Consider the following 17,609-nt stretch of genomic DNA (forward strand, 5'->3'; position numbering starts at 1 on the left):
GCCAAAATGCCAATAATCTACTTTAGTGCAATTCCATTAAAATGTAACTTTAACAAATAAATTCAATACATCACAAGTTTATCTTTAAAAAAATATTATATGGCAAGACAATATGTGTAGGGTTTTTATAGTGGGGATCGTGGGATTTTAATTTTCTAAGTATTAAAACATTTAATGTGGAAATGTGCAAGAAATGATAGTAAAACCACAGTCGTTTATTTCACATATCATATGTACATACATTTTTATTTACATAAAGATGTATAGGCTTGGTTGAAACGAGTACTGCTTTGTATACTTTTTATCATTTTTTAAACCATAAGCGGTGGTTAGATAATGTGGTTTGCAAATATGTATTAACTTATCAGAATTCCAATTTTTTATTCAAGCGAATGAGTTTGAGCTATATATGTGAAGACTATTTAAAAGGAAAGCAGCACTAGAGACCTGTCAGTGCGAATAAACTAACAAGCTGGGAAAAACATGTCAAACCCTAACAATAAAAAGGCTTTAGAACTGCTCTTTGATCGTCCCTTGGAACCTGTTTTCACGGCAAGAGACGACGGCAAAGCTGTTTTTGATTTACCGGAAAGCTTCTATAATGAACAATATTCAGATGTAAAGGACGATATTGGTTCTCGATTTGGAGATGGATTTGAAATTCGAATTCCGGTACGCGATTTGCAGAAAAAGCCAGACTTAAGATTTGCACAAAGGTTGGGCAAGCATAGCCAATTTTCTCTTTTCAACAGGGTTCATCAAGAAATTGCTGCACGATTAATTGAAATATTTTTGGATGCTCCTAATGAAGATCTTTTTATATCAACATGCGCCTACTGCAAAGATCGTGTGAATCCTTTCTTGTTTCAGTATTGTTTTTCTGTGGCTGTGCAGCATAGAGCCGATACAAAAAATTTTCCTATAAAGCCAATTGCTGAGACTTTTCCACAAAATTTTGTCGAGCCATCCGTTTTTCAAGAAGCTCGTGCTGAAAGTGAAGTGGTCACCGACCAGGGAACTCGGGTATACGAATTTCTGTATTTTTATTTTTAATTTTTTTTAATATATATTTGTGTTTCAGCGTCATATTGAAATTCCACGAAATTATACAGCTTCGGATCGAGAGAAAGAACAACGTTTAGCATACTTCAGAGAGGATATTGGCGTCAATAGTCATCATTGGCATTGGCATTTAGTGTATCCTGGTTATGGACCTATGGACATTGTAAAGAAGGACCGTCGGGGAGAACTCTTTTACTACATGCATCATCAGATATTGGCTCGATACAATACAGAACGTTTCTGCAACAACTTAGCAAAACTACGTCCCCTGAACAACTTGCGTGCACCAATTCCTGAAGGGTATTTCCCAAAAATTATGAGCAGTTTAAACAGCCGCACCTATCCTGGTCGTAATGTAAACAATGTATTAGCAGATATCGACCGTGATGACACCCATTTGGAAATTTCCGATATGGAAAGATGGATCGATCGTATAATTGCAGCTATTGACAAGGGCTACGTTAATGATGTAATTTTATTGTTGTATTCTATTATTATTCATTTAACTGTTTATTTTTGCATTTGTAGTCGGATGGAAAGGAAATTCCTTTAGATGAAAAGAACGGTATTGATATTTTGGGAGATATTGTTGAATGTACCAGCCTATCTATCAATCCCGACTATTATGGAAATTTGCATAACCAGGGTCACAACGCCATTTCGTACTGCCACGATCCAGAAGCTCGGTTTCTAGAAGATTTCAGTGTTATGGGAGACGTCACTACGGCTATGCGTGACCCCGTATTTTACAGATGGCACGGATTTATTGATAGCATTTTCAATCGTCACAAAGAACGGCTGAATCCATATGGTGAAAAGGATCTCTCATTTAATGGGGTTGTGGTCAATAGCTTAGATGTAATATTAACTTCTGCAAATGCTCCAGCTAACCACCTTTTAACTTATTTAGAGAGGTCGGATGTTAATTTAGCTGCCGGATTAGATTTTGGACCTCGAGGCAATATTTATGCAACATTCACCCATTTACAACACGCTCCCTTTAAGTATGTAATTGATGTGACTAACAATCGAAACATGCCATTAAGAGGTACATGTCGCATATTCCTATGTCCACAGTCAGATGAGCGCGGGACACCCTTAAATTTAAACGAACAAAGGCAGTTGGCAATAGAACTGGATAAGTTCAAAGTTACATGTAAGTACACAAAGTACATATATGGGTTCAAATTTGTTTTTAGAAAAAAAAACCGGAAGACAATTATAAGATTATGTTTTAACAAATTAGGTGCTGTGATCATATACTTCAGAAAAATACGTATAACAAGGTCATAATGTTCAAGAAGGGGACATTACTTGCAGCCTTAAGAAATCTCTCCTTTATTTGGCTTAAAGCGGGACGTGTATATATTTTATCCAATCACACGATATTACCTCAGATAATTAATTTTCATATTTTTTTAGTTTTTGTACAATTTCCATTTATACTCCAATTTACTAACTATCATACACTTGTTGCTCGAGACATTTGGTATGAATCCCATTGTGCCGGACCACCTTACATTAGTCTTGAGTACGTTTTCTACGATGGTCATTTTAATTTACAAGCCAAATGCCCTTAAAGTTTATCGGATTTTCCATAATTCCATTGTGCCGGACCACTTTTACAGTGGTCTTTTGTACATTTTCTACCGTAGTTATTGTAATTTATAAGGCAAATATCCTTAAAGTTTGTCGGATTTTCCATAATTCGCAGTAAAGGGAATTATTGTAAGTCTGATAACGAAGCATACTTTTTCACAAAATATGTAATTCTATCCTAAAGAGTATAGAATAATAAACAGAAGCTATACATTTTTCTGAGTGTACCCGAGTCTGTCATTTTTGTGTTAGCATTTGTTTTGAAAATTATTTTTTCGCGGAATTTTGCTTATAAATCTGAACTTGTTGTCTCGCATTTTAAATAATTTTGAAAGAAAGCAGACATAGCAGAGAGTTAGTAAAATTTTGTAAACCTACGTCACCTTTATTGGGTCTAAAATGTATATTTGGAGTGTTACAAACGGAATGACAAACTGAATATGCCCTCCATACTATGATGTATTCGGAAATTCACTAAAAAAATCACTATGTATGACAACTTTATTAGACAAGAAAATAACATAATTAGATACTACAGGAGTTGCCACACCGATTGCTATTAACATAAAATGTAATTAGAACGTTCAAACTACATTATGTTCTTAAACCACGAAAACTGGTCATTGGTAAATTCACAAAATTGCAGCCCTACATTTTGTAACAAAGCAAAGGTTAAAAAAAAGTAAAAAAAACATTAAGTTCTGCCGGGCCGAACTTTCAATACCCTCCACCTTAGGGTAAAGAAACATTTTTATATAAATGTACCTGAATTCAAGCGTGTCTCACTTTAAACTTCAAATACCAATAAGACCGTTTACACGATACAGTTAAATTTATCAAAAAAAAAAAACATAAAGTGAGTTACGAAGTTATATGGGGCCATACCAAAACGAGAACCTCTATAGGCAATTGATTACTTCAAGGATTGTCATCGATCAAATCTTCTAAAATTCCAAATTTGAAGCAATTATGTGGGTAATTGTGACTAGGATTATCAATATACCGAATATCGGTGGGTATAGTTATATGTGCGCTTTAATAAAACGTGGAACTAAATATTCAATGTTTTGCCACCATTATGAACTGCAAATTCCAATTTTTAGCAAAATATCGAATATCGGGAGGTACAGTTATATGGGTGCTATACCAAAACGTGGATCTGTACTTATAATGCTTCGCAATACGAGCTAGAACCCATTTTGACCAACAAATACCAATTTTTAAGACAAATCCGTGGTAAAATGTGGCAAAAATCATCAAAATACCGAATATCGGGAGGTACCGTTATATGGGGTATATACCAAGACGTTCATATATACATACAATGTTTCGCCGGAGCAAGAACCAATAATGACCAAGCGCAAGTTTAAATGCAGACAAATTAAAATTTTTCTACGGGTCTTTTCTCAATAAGAAATTCTCTTTAACGATATATTGGTAACAATTTGTTGATTTAATTTTAAACCTACTAAAAATCTAAATTTTTTGTTATGTTCCTTTCTATAAATCTAAAATTTTCCTTTGATTTGCAAAAGGTTTCATGTCAATTGCAAAAGGGTTCATTTCTGTTGCAAAACGTTTATTTCAATTACAAAAGGGTTCACTTAATTTGAAAATGCTATAGATAAAAAAGTACTAGTGCATTAACAGTTCCCTGCTGTAACACGTTTGTATTATTGACATCTTTAGTGCTACATTAACTATGATGATTGTATACTACAAATCCTTTATCGCATAGCAAACAAGGAAAAACAATAATTTCGGCCGGGCCAACTTTTAATACCCCCCACCATTGGGTAAAGAAAACATTTTATATACAAGTATCTTAATTCAACCGTGTTTCACTTTAAACTACAAATACTAGTATGACCATTTGGATAATGCAGTTAAACTTTCAGAAAAAAAAACAAGTAAAAAACATTAAGTTTGACCGGGCCGAACTTTTAATACCCTCCACCTTAGGGAAAAGGAAACATTTTTATATAAAATTACCTGCTTTCAAGCGTGTTTCACTATATACTTCATACAACACTAAGACCGTTTGGATAATGCAGTTAAGCTTATCAAAAAACCTTAAACCTCTATAGAAAATTTTATACTTCAAGGACTGTCATCTATCAAATCTTCTAAAATACCAAATATGAAACAATTTCGTGGGTAAATAGGACTAAGAGTATCAAAATACCGAATATCGGCCATAATAATGCTGATATTCAGCCAAATAATGCTGATATTCGGTACTTTGATAATCCTTGTCACATTTACTCACGGAATTTTTTAAATTTGGCATTTAAGTCTTGCAATAGTTAACAATCCTTGTAGTATAAACTTGTCTAAGTGGGGACCCTTTTTGGTATGGCCCCCATATAAAGGTCTCACTTTATTTATTTATTTATTTTTTTTTTTTTGGAAAGGGAGGTATATTAACTTCGTCATGCCATTTGTAACATACCTAAATATTCATCGGGGTCTACGATGAATAAAGTATAAATATTCATGATGAGCAGAACAATTTGTATTGTGCCTAGGATGGTTGTTATAAAATTTTAGATCTATCGGTCTACGTTTTGGTATAGCCCCATAAAACGGCAACTCTCGATATTCGCTATTTTGATGATTTTTGCCACGTTTTTCCACGGATTTGTCTAAAAGTTGATATTTGTAAGTCATAATGGATTCTAGCTCGGGTGGCGAAACATTGTATATACAGGTTCACGTTACTGCATAGCACCCATATGACGGTACCTCCCGATATTCGGTATCTTGATAATTTGCGCCACATTTTTCCGCGAATTTGTCTAAAAATTTGTATTTATATGTCATAATGGGTTCTAGCTCCGGTGGCGAAACATTGTATGTTAGGTCCACGTTTTGGTAAAGCCCCCATATATCGGTACCTCCCCATATTCGATATTTTGATAAAAATCGGAATTTGCAGCTCATAATGGTTTCTACTCCGGGGGCAGAACATTAAATATTTACTTCCACGTTTTCCTATAACATGCGCGAGACTTACAATGGAAATCTACCGGAGGACTATCAATGAGATGAGAAACCCTAGTGGTAACTTGACCAATTAACGTACCTTTTCCGAAATGTGGGAAATAATGAAAGCGATTGTTTTAAGGATTGTGGCAAAAACCAAGGCTTACAGGTTTTGTTTATTGTTGTGGCAGAAACGGGACCATTGACACCCAAAATTTAAAATGCCTTTATATTCGATCAGTAACCAAGGACACCTCAGACCCAGGATTAATTAGAGCCCGATAAGAAGCAACCTAATGAAGGATATTGACAATTACTGCACCCCGCAAGATATTTATACTCTGCGAAGCGTGAAAAACTTGTGTATTTGTAACAGTAAAATTAGAAAACGTAGAAGTGGATGGCTCGTGTGGATCTGGAAGCTGTATGAAAGAATGATGGGCGCCTTTGCAAATTCTAATCCGATTATAATTTTAACACTCTTTTACTGAATATTCCGAGACCGTTCAAAACATATCTGTGTTTTTACAACCGTCAATTTCTAACCTATTGGAATTTAGAACAGAACCAAACAGAATGGTTGTGTGTGTGGGTCAGAGGGAGCAAGGTGATTATAAGTGAGTATTTACCGAAACATTAATGTAATGAAATTAAACACCGTTTTTATACCCTCCACCATACTATGGAGGGTATATTAACTTTGTCATTCCGTTTGTAACTCCTCGAAATACTCATGTCAGACCCAACAAAGTATATATATTCTTGATCAGCGTAAAATTCTAAGTCGATGTAGCCATGTCCGTCTGTCTGTCTTATTTTTTTTTATTTTTCCAGTAGGCAGGTTAGGTTCTTAAATGGGCCATGTAGGTCCACGTTTTCATATAGCCCCCATATAACGGTACCTCCCGATATTCGGTATTTTGATGACTTTAGCGACATTATTCACCGGAATTGTTTCAAATTTGGTATTTGAGATTCGTAATGGATACTACAGCCTATGACAGAAAATTGTCTGCGCAGATCCACGTCTTCGTATAGCCCCCATATACGGTACCTCCCAAAATTCGGTATTTTGATGATTTTAGCGTCATTATTCCCCGGAATTGTTTCAAATTACGTATTTAGAGTTTGTAATAGGAACTACAGTCTGTGACAAAAAATTGTCTATGCAGGTCCAGGACTTCGTATAAGCCCCAATTATCAGTACCTCCCTATATTCGGCATTTTGACGAGTTAGGTACAATACCCACCGAAATTGATTGAGACATCGTATTTGACGTTAGTAATGGATGCTATAGCCTGTGACAGAAAATTGTCTATACTGGTCCAGGTCTTCGCACAGCTCTGATATAACGGTACCTCCCTATATACGATATTTTTATGATTTTAGCTACATTATTCACCGTTAACTTCAAGTTTCGAATTTGAATATGGCAATGGCTAATGGCAAACAATGCCTATGTAGGTTCACGTCGTATAGACCCCAATATAACGGCTATATTCGGTATTTTTAAAATTTTAACGGAATTTTTTAAGGATTTTATTTTTTGAAAATTTCCAAATTAGTTCCAAATTTTGGAGGGTATTCAAAGTTCGGCCCGGCCGAACTTCCTGCTTTTTAACTTGTTTTTTTTTTTAGTTGGAACTAGTGGCGAATATTAAACTTCATAGCCTCCTCGAATGTTCTTCGCACTTAATGGCAAAGCTTCTAAATGCCACTTGTGCTCACTTCCCACAACCCCCTTACCAAATCTGTTCTTATTATTTTTATTCAAAGTTTCAGCTGAAATACGCTCCTGCGCCTTTCTGCGCAGCAAATTCCTATTTATTTTGTGAAAATTTCAGGAAAATATGTTCAGATTTTTAAGCCTATAAGAAACTTACACATATGCAAAAATTGCATTTTATAGATGTAGAAAGGCATTGTTGAAAAAAATGGCGAAACAATATATTATATTTGCAAGATTACAAAAATATATATGGCCCATTTACGAAATTAACCTACCTACTGGCAAAATTTTAGCCTTCAATCTCAATCAAATCTACCTATTAGAATATTACTCTGATTCAGAATTATATACTTTGTAGAATCTATCATATATCCTCTATTGTATGGTGGATATAAATTATTCACATCAATTCGCGTATGCACTTGTCTGATGAATGCCTTTTTTCGATATTTTTCTTGGTTTATTTGTGATTTTCGTGTGAATGTTTATTATTCTTAGCATCATGGCTTTAAATCCTCTCAAGGTCTAGTTTGGGACGCGTTGAAATCCACGTATGATAGTCTGCGTTTCCAGTACTTGAAACTGAGATTTTTTCGGGCCACAAACAAATCCAGCGTGGCAGTAATGGTAGTTTGTGTACAATGTTAATTTACGAGTCCGTATGGGTATTTGGTATCCGTTTTTGGTCTTTATTTTTTTGACAAGGCTCCCTGAAATTGCACAAACTTTATGAGAGCAAAGTGTTAAAGATTAAATATCTAGATAACGAAGTCGCATGTGTCTAACTAATATCAGAGGAAATGATAAGCACAAGAGTCTAAAACTTAAAACTTTCATAGTAACATGACTAGTATTAATTCTTCTCGTTTTTCTAAGTAAATAAAATAACTATTGTTTCCAGTGTCCTCATCATTCCCACTTGCTTTTTGAACGTCCTCGGCTCACAAATATTTCTCCCTCGGCTAGGTTTTATATTGTGAAACATGTTTTGCCGGTTAGTCAGAATCTATCAAATCTGGCACCAACCGAACAGATTCTTCTCGTCCCTCCAAATCATCTGCATGTGTTTCTCGACAAGAATTTCTCAAAATTTGTGAGTGCTTTTGGGAACAGCGATGGTGAATATTTACTATAGCGGTGTTTCGCATCCAGCTACGACCTTAATAGACCTCGCATCGGAATCATCGTTTCTGACAGAATATTTCCAATAGAAGTTTAAACTGTTGCCGTTATTTCTTATTTGAATTGAGAACCGGTTTTGAATTCAGCGAATTTTTATCGTGTGTGATATCTTTAAAAAAAATTTATGTTCTTGTAAGGTGGTCATTTCTAAGTTTGTCGCTCTGACTAAGTAGTATTAAGCTTTGATTAAATATTCTATTTTTTTTTTTTTTTCATAATATCACGTACCAAAGGGAAAGAGCGGACAAATATATTCCCCATCAGTCGGAAGTAGTCGAGCCACCATAGCGGCCGTCAAACTTACCGAAAGCGAAACGAAATCTGTTAATGCTGATCCGATATCAACGCCACCATCATTCAAATCCGTAACTGCGAATTTGAACAACAATATTAATGCAACTGGATCCAACAGCGAAAATTTCTGTTTAAATAATATTAGCCATTACGAAGTGAAACAATTCTGTTGAATAATATTGCTAAAATCATCAAACTACCGAATATTGGGAGTTACCGTTATATAGGGGCTATACGAAAACGTGGAACGACATGGCCCATTTACTAACTTATCCTGCATACATGCAAAATACACATGTGTGCAAAATTGTGTCCTTCTGTCGTTCGATTGCAACAGGCAGACAAACATACATACAGACGGATATCGCTAAATAGACTTACTCACGCTTATCAAGAATATATATATTTTTTGTTGGGTCTGACATGAGTATTTCAAGGAGTTACAAACGGAATGACAAAGTTAATATGGTTAAGGCCATTATTGGTTTGAGCCGACGTAGGCTTTCGGTATCATTACTCTCCGCATCACCAAAATGCTTTGAGTGTATAATATTTCAAAGTTGATTGATTTCATCATTAATTGGTCAAATTCTTTTTGCTGCGTTTAAAATATAATGAGTATAACGTGAATGATTGTAATTGGAATATATAACAATTGGGTGAATTTTAAAAATGATAAATTTTTACAACTTTTCATCTTCCTCTACTTCATATGCATTCATTTACCGGAACGAAATCAACATAACAAAATAAGTTGGTTTGAGGATATCCTATACTAAAACCAAGGGACTGACGAGGATTGTTGCTTCTTTCCGAAACCATAGTATTCCCTGCCTTAACCCCTAGTAAACATTAGCATCTTTACACTAATAAATAAATTTTTATAAAAACAAGAATTATGGGATTTAGCCCAACTATTTTGCAAAAACAGAGGAATGAAAAGTTTCAGTATCTATAAACCAAACATATTTTGGTTCATTACATGATTCGGACTCAATCCTAATGTAACAATCTCAGTGCTCAAGCGTATTTCGTACGTTTGTGTTACTTGAAATTTGCGACTTTTTCCTGGTATGGTTTAATCTGTAGCCCTTGGAGTACTTATTCTTTGCTTTAGTTGCCAGGTATTCAAAGATAATATCAAATTTGTTAAAATATATATATTTTTAAATGTATATTTTAAATAAAAAATAGCAAGTTACAATTTTTATGACGATTCAATGGCTTCATCATATGTCAACATGAAACATTACGAAAACATTATGTATCCCGACAAGCGAACAATGGGTTACCATTTTGACCGACGATTCGCAAGGGAAACGCCATCTCTTCAAAAATTAACAGGAACTTTTTCCAATATGAAAATGAAGGATATAATAATAAAATGCAACGATGTTGTAGTTGATAAAAAGAAATAGATATTTTGGTCATGTGTCAAAAAAATATTTAAATAAAATAGATTTCATGAAGTGCGCAAAAATTACAGTTTACGTTTTTTATGCGTACATCCATCTTTAAATCTAGTTTGTATTATCTAGTCGATTATAAATTAAAAACCAAATACAAAAAATAAATTTGATTTGAATATGTCCTTAGTTCGTTGTCGTGAAAATCCCAATACTTTAAATTCAATATTCGTTGGAGACATACATCTTATACCTTCGTGAGCAGCGCAAAATTCTCTTCGGTACGTACAAGTTCCATTACAGTTGAAAGGACTTGTAGGGATACTAATTCTACAGAGTATGTTTAGAATGAAATAATATTATTGAACAAGACGGACAACAATATCAATTTCCATAACATCCTTAAATACTTGTCATAAAGTGTATTTATTTATGATCAGCATAAAATTCTAAATCGATTTAACGATGCGCGTCTGTCTGTTGAAATCAAGATATAACTCCCATTATTTGATGAAGAGCTTCAAAATTTGATACAACAATTTTCATTGCGTCTACGATGGTTGGTATCGGTCCACGTTTTGGTGGAGCCGACTCCAGATATTTGATATTTTCATGATTTTCGCACACATTTTTTCACGGTAATTTCTAATTGTATTTGTAGTTCGCTATGGGTTCCCGCTACAATGCACAGTGGTCGCTGCCATTGGCCAAAATTCAAAAAATGAAAATCAGATATTTATTATCAAATGTGTACACATGAACTCTTAAGAGGTTAAGCTTTTTAGAAAACATAATAATCTTGGCTTCATTCTAACGGCCCACTTCGAGAATAGCATCAAAAAAGAGGAAATGTAGTTAGTTGCTTTTTTCAGTAGGATCAGTGAAAAAGTGGAGTAAAAATAGATCTGTTTTACAAAATTAAATACATTTTAAAATGGCAATTCTTGGCATAATTATTGAAAAGCAAGGAATTGACTTATTTTTAGTGCAGTAATTTCTGTGTTTAGTAGTTGGGTATAACATAGACGATGTGAGTGTTCTGAGTTGCCTTTAAGATTAATTTTGAAAATAAAATTGGATTTCAGTTAAAGTTTTAATTCTTTTCCCCCCTGAATCCTCCAATGTGATTTTTTTCACGCCATTAGTAATGGTCCTAAGATTCTTGAAGTGCTAATTTAACTTTCAGATTTTGTCAGATTTGTATGTTATGCCCAATATACTGAAGTGACTTCGCTGCAATTTTATCAATTCTATGGTGCTAATGACATAGAATATGTTTTTGTTGTTTGGATTGATAAAGATGTAAATGAGAGGTGTTCAATATTGTTACAAGGATTGACTTCCGGATGCCATATTAATGTCGAAAAATTTAATTACTTTACACTGGAAACTGCTAAAGAGTTAACAAATAGATACCCATGACACTATCTTACACCCACAGTTCATAAAATTTTAATACATGTTCCCGACATTATAAAATATGTCATTGTATCGATTGGAGAATTATAGGGAGACCGCGAAGTCTGGCAACAAAGATATAAAAAAGTTTCGACTAAATCATACCCGAAAAAATTCTCGTGTTTCAACAAACACAGATCTTATTAACCGTCTTCTTCTGAGCTCTGACCCTTTTATAACGGGACAGTGAACGTTACCAAGCAATAAAATATATTATTAAAATCTGCATTTGATTTACTTGAATAACACTGAAATTTATATATATACATTAGTAACTTTGATTTAATTTTATATTGAATTGTTTATTTTGTTTACAAAAACATTGTCTATTTTGTTTACAAAAAAATCATCAAATTTGGAATTTATTTGTTTAAAAATACTTCTATTTTTGGAGGTACCTTTACAGAGGGACTCTACCTGAAGGCGGGCCGTTCCAAATAATTCAGTAAGACTATTTTTTAGGTCTTTAGAACGTAAAATGTCAAATAACAGAACAATCTAGTGTAGAAATGTGACGAAAAATGGACAAATAACCCTTATTCGGGAGGTACGTTGTAAGGGGACCATGCCAAAACATGCCTCGACCATATCCATTTTGTCACATTTTTTATTTTTATCCCATCAAGGTACCATAACCAAAGATTCATATTGATATCTGCACTGAAAGTATTTTTGGCCGCTGTTCCCATACGACCTCGACCACTGTGCAATGGCTTAACATTTTACAAAGAGGTCCACGTTTTTTTATAGCGTAAATATAATGTCATCTCCCGATATTCGGTATTTTTTGGTTTTAGCCACATTTTTTTACGGATTAGACCAAAACTTGGTATTTGTAGTTCGTAATGGGTTTCAGCTACGGTGGTGGAATATTTTAAATATAGGTTCACGTTTTCGTCCAAACGGTCTTACTGATATTTGTAGTTTAAAGAGGAACACGTTTTAATTCAGATACTTTAGTAAAATTAGAAAACGTAGAAGTGGATGGCACATTTGGATCTGAAAGCGCTACTAGGGATGAGGATGTTCACAAAACATATGATACTGTTGGGCCGATTGTATTAAAGAATGATGGGCGCCTTTGCAAATGCTAATCCGATTAATATGTTTACACTCTTTTACTGGATATTCCAAGACCGACAGTTCAAAAAACATATCTGAAAAAAAACTACCTACTGGCAAAATACACATGTGCAAAAAATTTTGGCCTTCAATCTCAATCAAATCGACTTAGAATTTTACTCTGATTCAGAATTATATACTTTGTAGGGTCTATCATATATCCTCTGTAGTATTCTTGATACAAATTATTAACTCAATTCGCGTATGCTTTTGACTAATGATGTATGCTTTTTTGCAATTTTCTGATCAAATTTTCTAGTTTTTTTAAAGAATGTTATCTTTTCCCAAGAGTTTAACTATTCTACCGTTTCGTCGATTGGAATGTTAATCTTCTGCAATTTATTTTTTATAAGTTTTACATATTTTTTTTCGATATTTTTCTTAGTTTATTTGTGATTTTCGTGTGAATGTTTATTATTCTTAGCATCATGGCTTTAAATCCTCTCATCAACTTAACTGCAGGTTAGGTCTAGCTTGGGACGCGTTGAAATCCACGTGTGATAGTCCGCGTTTATTGATTCATAGTCAGTTCAAGACATTGTTTCCTCTCCCAGTACTTGAAACTGAGACTTTTTCGGGCCACAAACAAATCCAGAGTGGCAGTATTTTGTTGTTTGTGTGCAACGAGTCCGTATGGGTATTTGGTATCCGTTTTCATACCCTCGACTATACATAGTATGGAGGGTATATTAACTTCATCATTCCGTTTGTAACTCATCGAAATATTAATTTCTAAGACAATCACGCTACAGTCGAAACGAATAAGGATAGGAAGCTAAAATTTTGCACAGATCTGCTTTTTGTCTGCAGGCAAGTCAAGTTCGAAGATGGTATTTTGATGATTTTTAGCCACATATTTCAACGGAATTGTCTGAAATTCTACACAAGGAGTTCATTGTGAGCACTTTACCCCCTGAATGAGAATTGTCTATGTTGCGTCTTTTAAATAGACGAAAGTAAACAAAACCGCTGGGATCAAAGTCCAAATTTATGTGAAAAAACACCAGCAACAGCATTATTTGACACATCAATTGTCCAAATCAAAGGCAATTTAGGATTAAAGTGAACCAAAACCTGATCAGAAGTAACTTCAAGTTTAATTTTATCATACGCCTTTTGACATTTGTCAGACCACAAAAATGGACCATCTTTACTCAGTAACGTATACAGCGAAGACATAATATTTGCAAAATTGTTGATGAATTTTGAATAATAATTTGCCATTCCAATAAAAGCTCTAACTTCAGAAATATTGCAGGGTATTGGTGCAGACATTATGCTTGAAATCCTTTCATCATTCTTACGCAAACCATTTCTATCAATATTAAATCCCAAATAGGAAATTTCATTTTGAAAAAAAGTTGACTTCTTTATGTTAATGTTATATGAACTGCCTTCAGTTCCACACCATCAACAACAACATTCAAAGAATACACATCACCATTTTCTTTTTCAGCCATACTAAAAATGGAATAATTAAAAACATTATTATAAACATGACCATCACTATCAACTTCATTTGCATTGTTCGATACATAATTTATACTCTTTCTTGTTGTAGCAAACCGATGCCAAATGGCAAATTTTTCCACACGAATGACACTTGCTCTCCTTGTATTTACAAAATTGAGAGCTATGGTTTCTCCAGCCACAATGAGAACACGCAAATTTGTTGCCACCATCACTTTTGTTGTTTCTGTTATTGTTGTTGCGTCTGCTGTTACGACCACCATCTCTATTACTGCTACCGCAGCCAACATCTCTACCACCGCAGCCAGCGCCGCTTTTGCCACCACCATAACTATTTTTTGCATATCTTTGACCGTTAACCAAATTCACAGTGCATTGTTTTTTCTCCTCTGCCTTTGCCATATTCTTCGTTTCCAATATCATCGCCTTTCTTAATGCACTTTGGAATGTTAACGCCTCGTTTTCTTCACACAAACGCTCAAATATAAAATTTGGCAAGCCCATAGCAAATTGGTTAAGAACAAAGGCATCCAAGCTTACACCAAATTTGCAATTGAGAGCTAAAGTTTTTACACGGGCATACCATTCAGCCGACTCATTTTCTCCTTTGGTATACAAATGAAACTTCTTCCTTTCACTAAATATTATGGTTGGTGGTGTGTATTGTGTATCCAAAATCTCGCACAGCTGCTAATATGACTTCGTCATCGGAGATTCTGGACTCCATAAACTATGCAAAACTCTATACGGCACAGCACCAATTGATTTTAACAAAATCGACTTTTTTTGTGTTCTCGTCCAAACAGTTTATTTCACAAAAATGAATATCCAACCTCTCCTTCCAAACATTCAAAGACGCCAAGTTAGGATTAAATTCCGGCACATTTGATGTTTGGAGCACTATTATTGGAGTAGCATTAAAACTTTGGTTGGCAGCATCTTCCATCTTAGGAGGAATTAACTTTTTATTGTTGTTATTTTTATTTTATTATTTTTTTTAATTCGATTTTCAGCAAAACTGATTGTTGTTGTTCTTTTATTTATATCCAAAAAAAAATGGATTGATATGTATTCACATATATTTAAAAAGTGTATTCACACCGCAACAACTATAAACTTTCCTCTTCGCCAATGTAATGTCTTTCAAATAGACGAAAGTAAACACAACCGCTGGGATCAAAGTCCAAATTCTAATGCATCTTTATTTTGTTTACAAAAGAGAGTAACGTTCAATCATCATAACTTTTATACAATGTAGTTGTGATTGAGTGGTATTTTATAAACAACGAATGAGAGGGAAAGAAATAATGTGAGAGTACTAAACAACGTTATTACAGTAGGTTCTGCATACAATATAAAATACAATAAATACTCGATATGTGCAATACTCTACAGCCTATATAGGTCCACGATATCGTATAGCCCCCATGTAACGGTACTCCCCGATATTCGGTATTATGATGGTTTTAGCCACATTTTTCAATGGAATTGTCTGAAATTCCACACAAAGAGTTCCTTGTGGGTATTTTACCCCCTGCAAGATAATTGTCTATAGTGGTCCACGATATCGTATAGCCCCCATATAACGGTACCCCCGATATTCGGTATTTTGATGAATTTTAGCATATTTCTCAATGGAATTGTCTGAAATTCAACACAAGAAGTTCATTGTGAGTACTTTACCCCCAGACGTAGATTAGTCTGTATAGGTCCACAATATTGTATATCACCCCAATATATCGGCACCTTATGATATTCGGTATTTTTAAGATTTTATCTGAATTTTTAATGGATTTCATTTTTTTTGAAAATTTCCTAATTCGTTCCAAATGGTGCATGGTATTCAATGTTCGGCCCGGCCGAACTTACTGCTTTTTTACTTGTTGGTCTTTATGTTTTTGACAAGGCTCCCTGAAATTGCACAACCTTTATGAGAGCAAAGTGTTAAAGATTAAATATCTAGATAGCTTTTTGTCGGAACGAATTCGGACACTCATGTGTTTACTTAATATTAGAGGAAATGATAAGCACAAGAGTCTAAAACTAACAATTTTCATAGTAACATGACTAGTATTATTTTTTCTCGTTCTTCTAAGTAAATAAAATAACTATTGTTTCCAGTGTCCCCAACATTCCCACTTGCTTTTTAAATGTCCTCGGCTCACAAATATTTCTCCCTCGGCTAGGTTTTATATTGTGAAACATCGTAGGTTATGTGTGACCCCGAGTAGGTCGACTCCATCTGTTTTGCCGGTTAGTCAGAATCTATCAAATCTGTCACCAACCGAACCGATTTTTCTCGTCCCTCCAAATCATCTGCATGTGTTTTGTCTTCAGGAATCTCTCAAAATTTGTGAGTGCTTTTGGGAACAGCGATGGTGAATATTTACCATAGCGGTGTTTCGCATCCAGCTAGGACCTTAATAGACCTCAATCGGAACCATCGTTTCTGACAGAATATTTCCAATAGAAGTTTAAACTGTTGCCGTTATTTCTTGTCTGAATTGTGTAGTTTCGGCTGATTCACAAAAAATCTGTTCTTTGGAAGAATGGAAGCCCTTTTGATTCCTTAGTAATAGATGATCGTGCATTGGCATTGCCATCTATTTCTTAAAATTTTCCCTCGTTTACTGTTTCTTCCTATTTAAGGGCTCAAATATTCACGCAGATCCTAAATTATTTGATTCACGTACTATCGACATTTTGTTGAATGCAGATTTGTGCCATAAACTTTTGAGTTAGTTCGACTCTTTCTGGAACTTATCTGACTCAGAATTTAGTTTTATTATTATCACTGGATCGATTTCGTTATTGTAAATTTCCTCATGTGTTACTACTATTGACGTCATTGAACCGATCTCTGTCTAGCTCTCTTCGTCGCTTAGATATATGTCGTGTCCTTGGTTAATGGGTCACAATTTTTATGGATTAATTTCGAAAACAAATTCGAATCTTTCAGCTTACCATTGATTAATTGGGAACCGGTGTTGAATTCAGCGAATTTTTATCGTTTGTGATAGCTTTAAAAAAGTTTATTTTCTAAGTTTGTCGCTCTGACTAAGTAGGATTAAGCTTTGATTAAACATTCTATTTTTTTCGTAATGAAATAGACGTACCAAAAGGAAAGGTCGGACAAATATATTCCCCATCAGTCGGAAGTAGTCGACCCACCATAGCGACCGTCAATCTTACCGAAAGCGAAACGAAATCTGTTAATGCTGATCCGATATCAACGCCACCATCATTCATATCCGTAACTGCGAATTTGAACAACAATATTAATGCAACTGGATAAGTCAAT

The 17,609-nt window shown here is 34.5% G+C and overlaps 2 protein-coding genes across 3 annotated transcripts in view; one reads left to right on the plus strand and one right to left on the minus strand.

Annotated features, from left to right (window-relative positions):
* Positions 1–17,609, minus strand: part of LOC109612410 (potassium voltage-gated channel subfamily H member 8) — a 1,874,382-nt gene that overhangs the window by 1,763,444 nt on the left and 93,329 nt on the right. The window lies entirely within an intron of this gene.
* The window catches only part of LOC101895929 (phenoloxidase 2), a 24,602-nt gene continuing 7,416 nt past the window's right edge, over positions 424–17,609 (plus strand). Inside the window, exons 1-3 of the mRNA XM_059127185.1 lie at positions 424–1,023; positions 1,082–1,531; positions 1,591–2,218. Of these exons, the coding sequence (XP_058983168.1) occupies positions 484–1,023; positions 1,082–1,531; positions 1,591–2,218 (1,618 nt within the window). The 5' untranslated portion in view covers positions 424–483. The remainder of the gene's footprint in view (positions 1,024–1,081; positions 1,532–1,590; positions 2,219–17,609) is intronic.

Source organism: Musca domestica, unplaced genomic scaffold (genome assembly GCF_030504385.1).
Source record: "Musca domestica strain aabys unplaced genomic scaffold, Musca_domestica.polishedcontigs.V.1.1 10, whole genome shotgun sequence".
NCBI lineage: Eukaryota > Metazoa > Arthropoda > Insecta > Diptera > Muscidae > Musca > Musca domestica.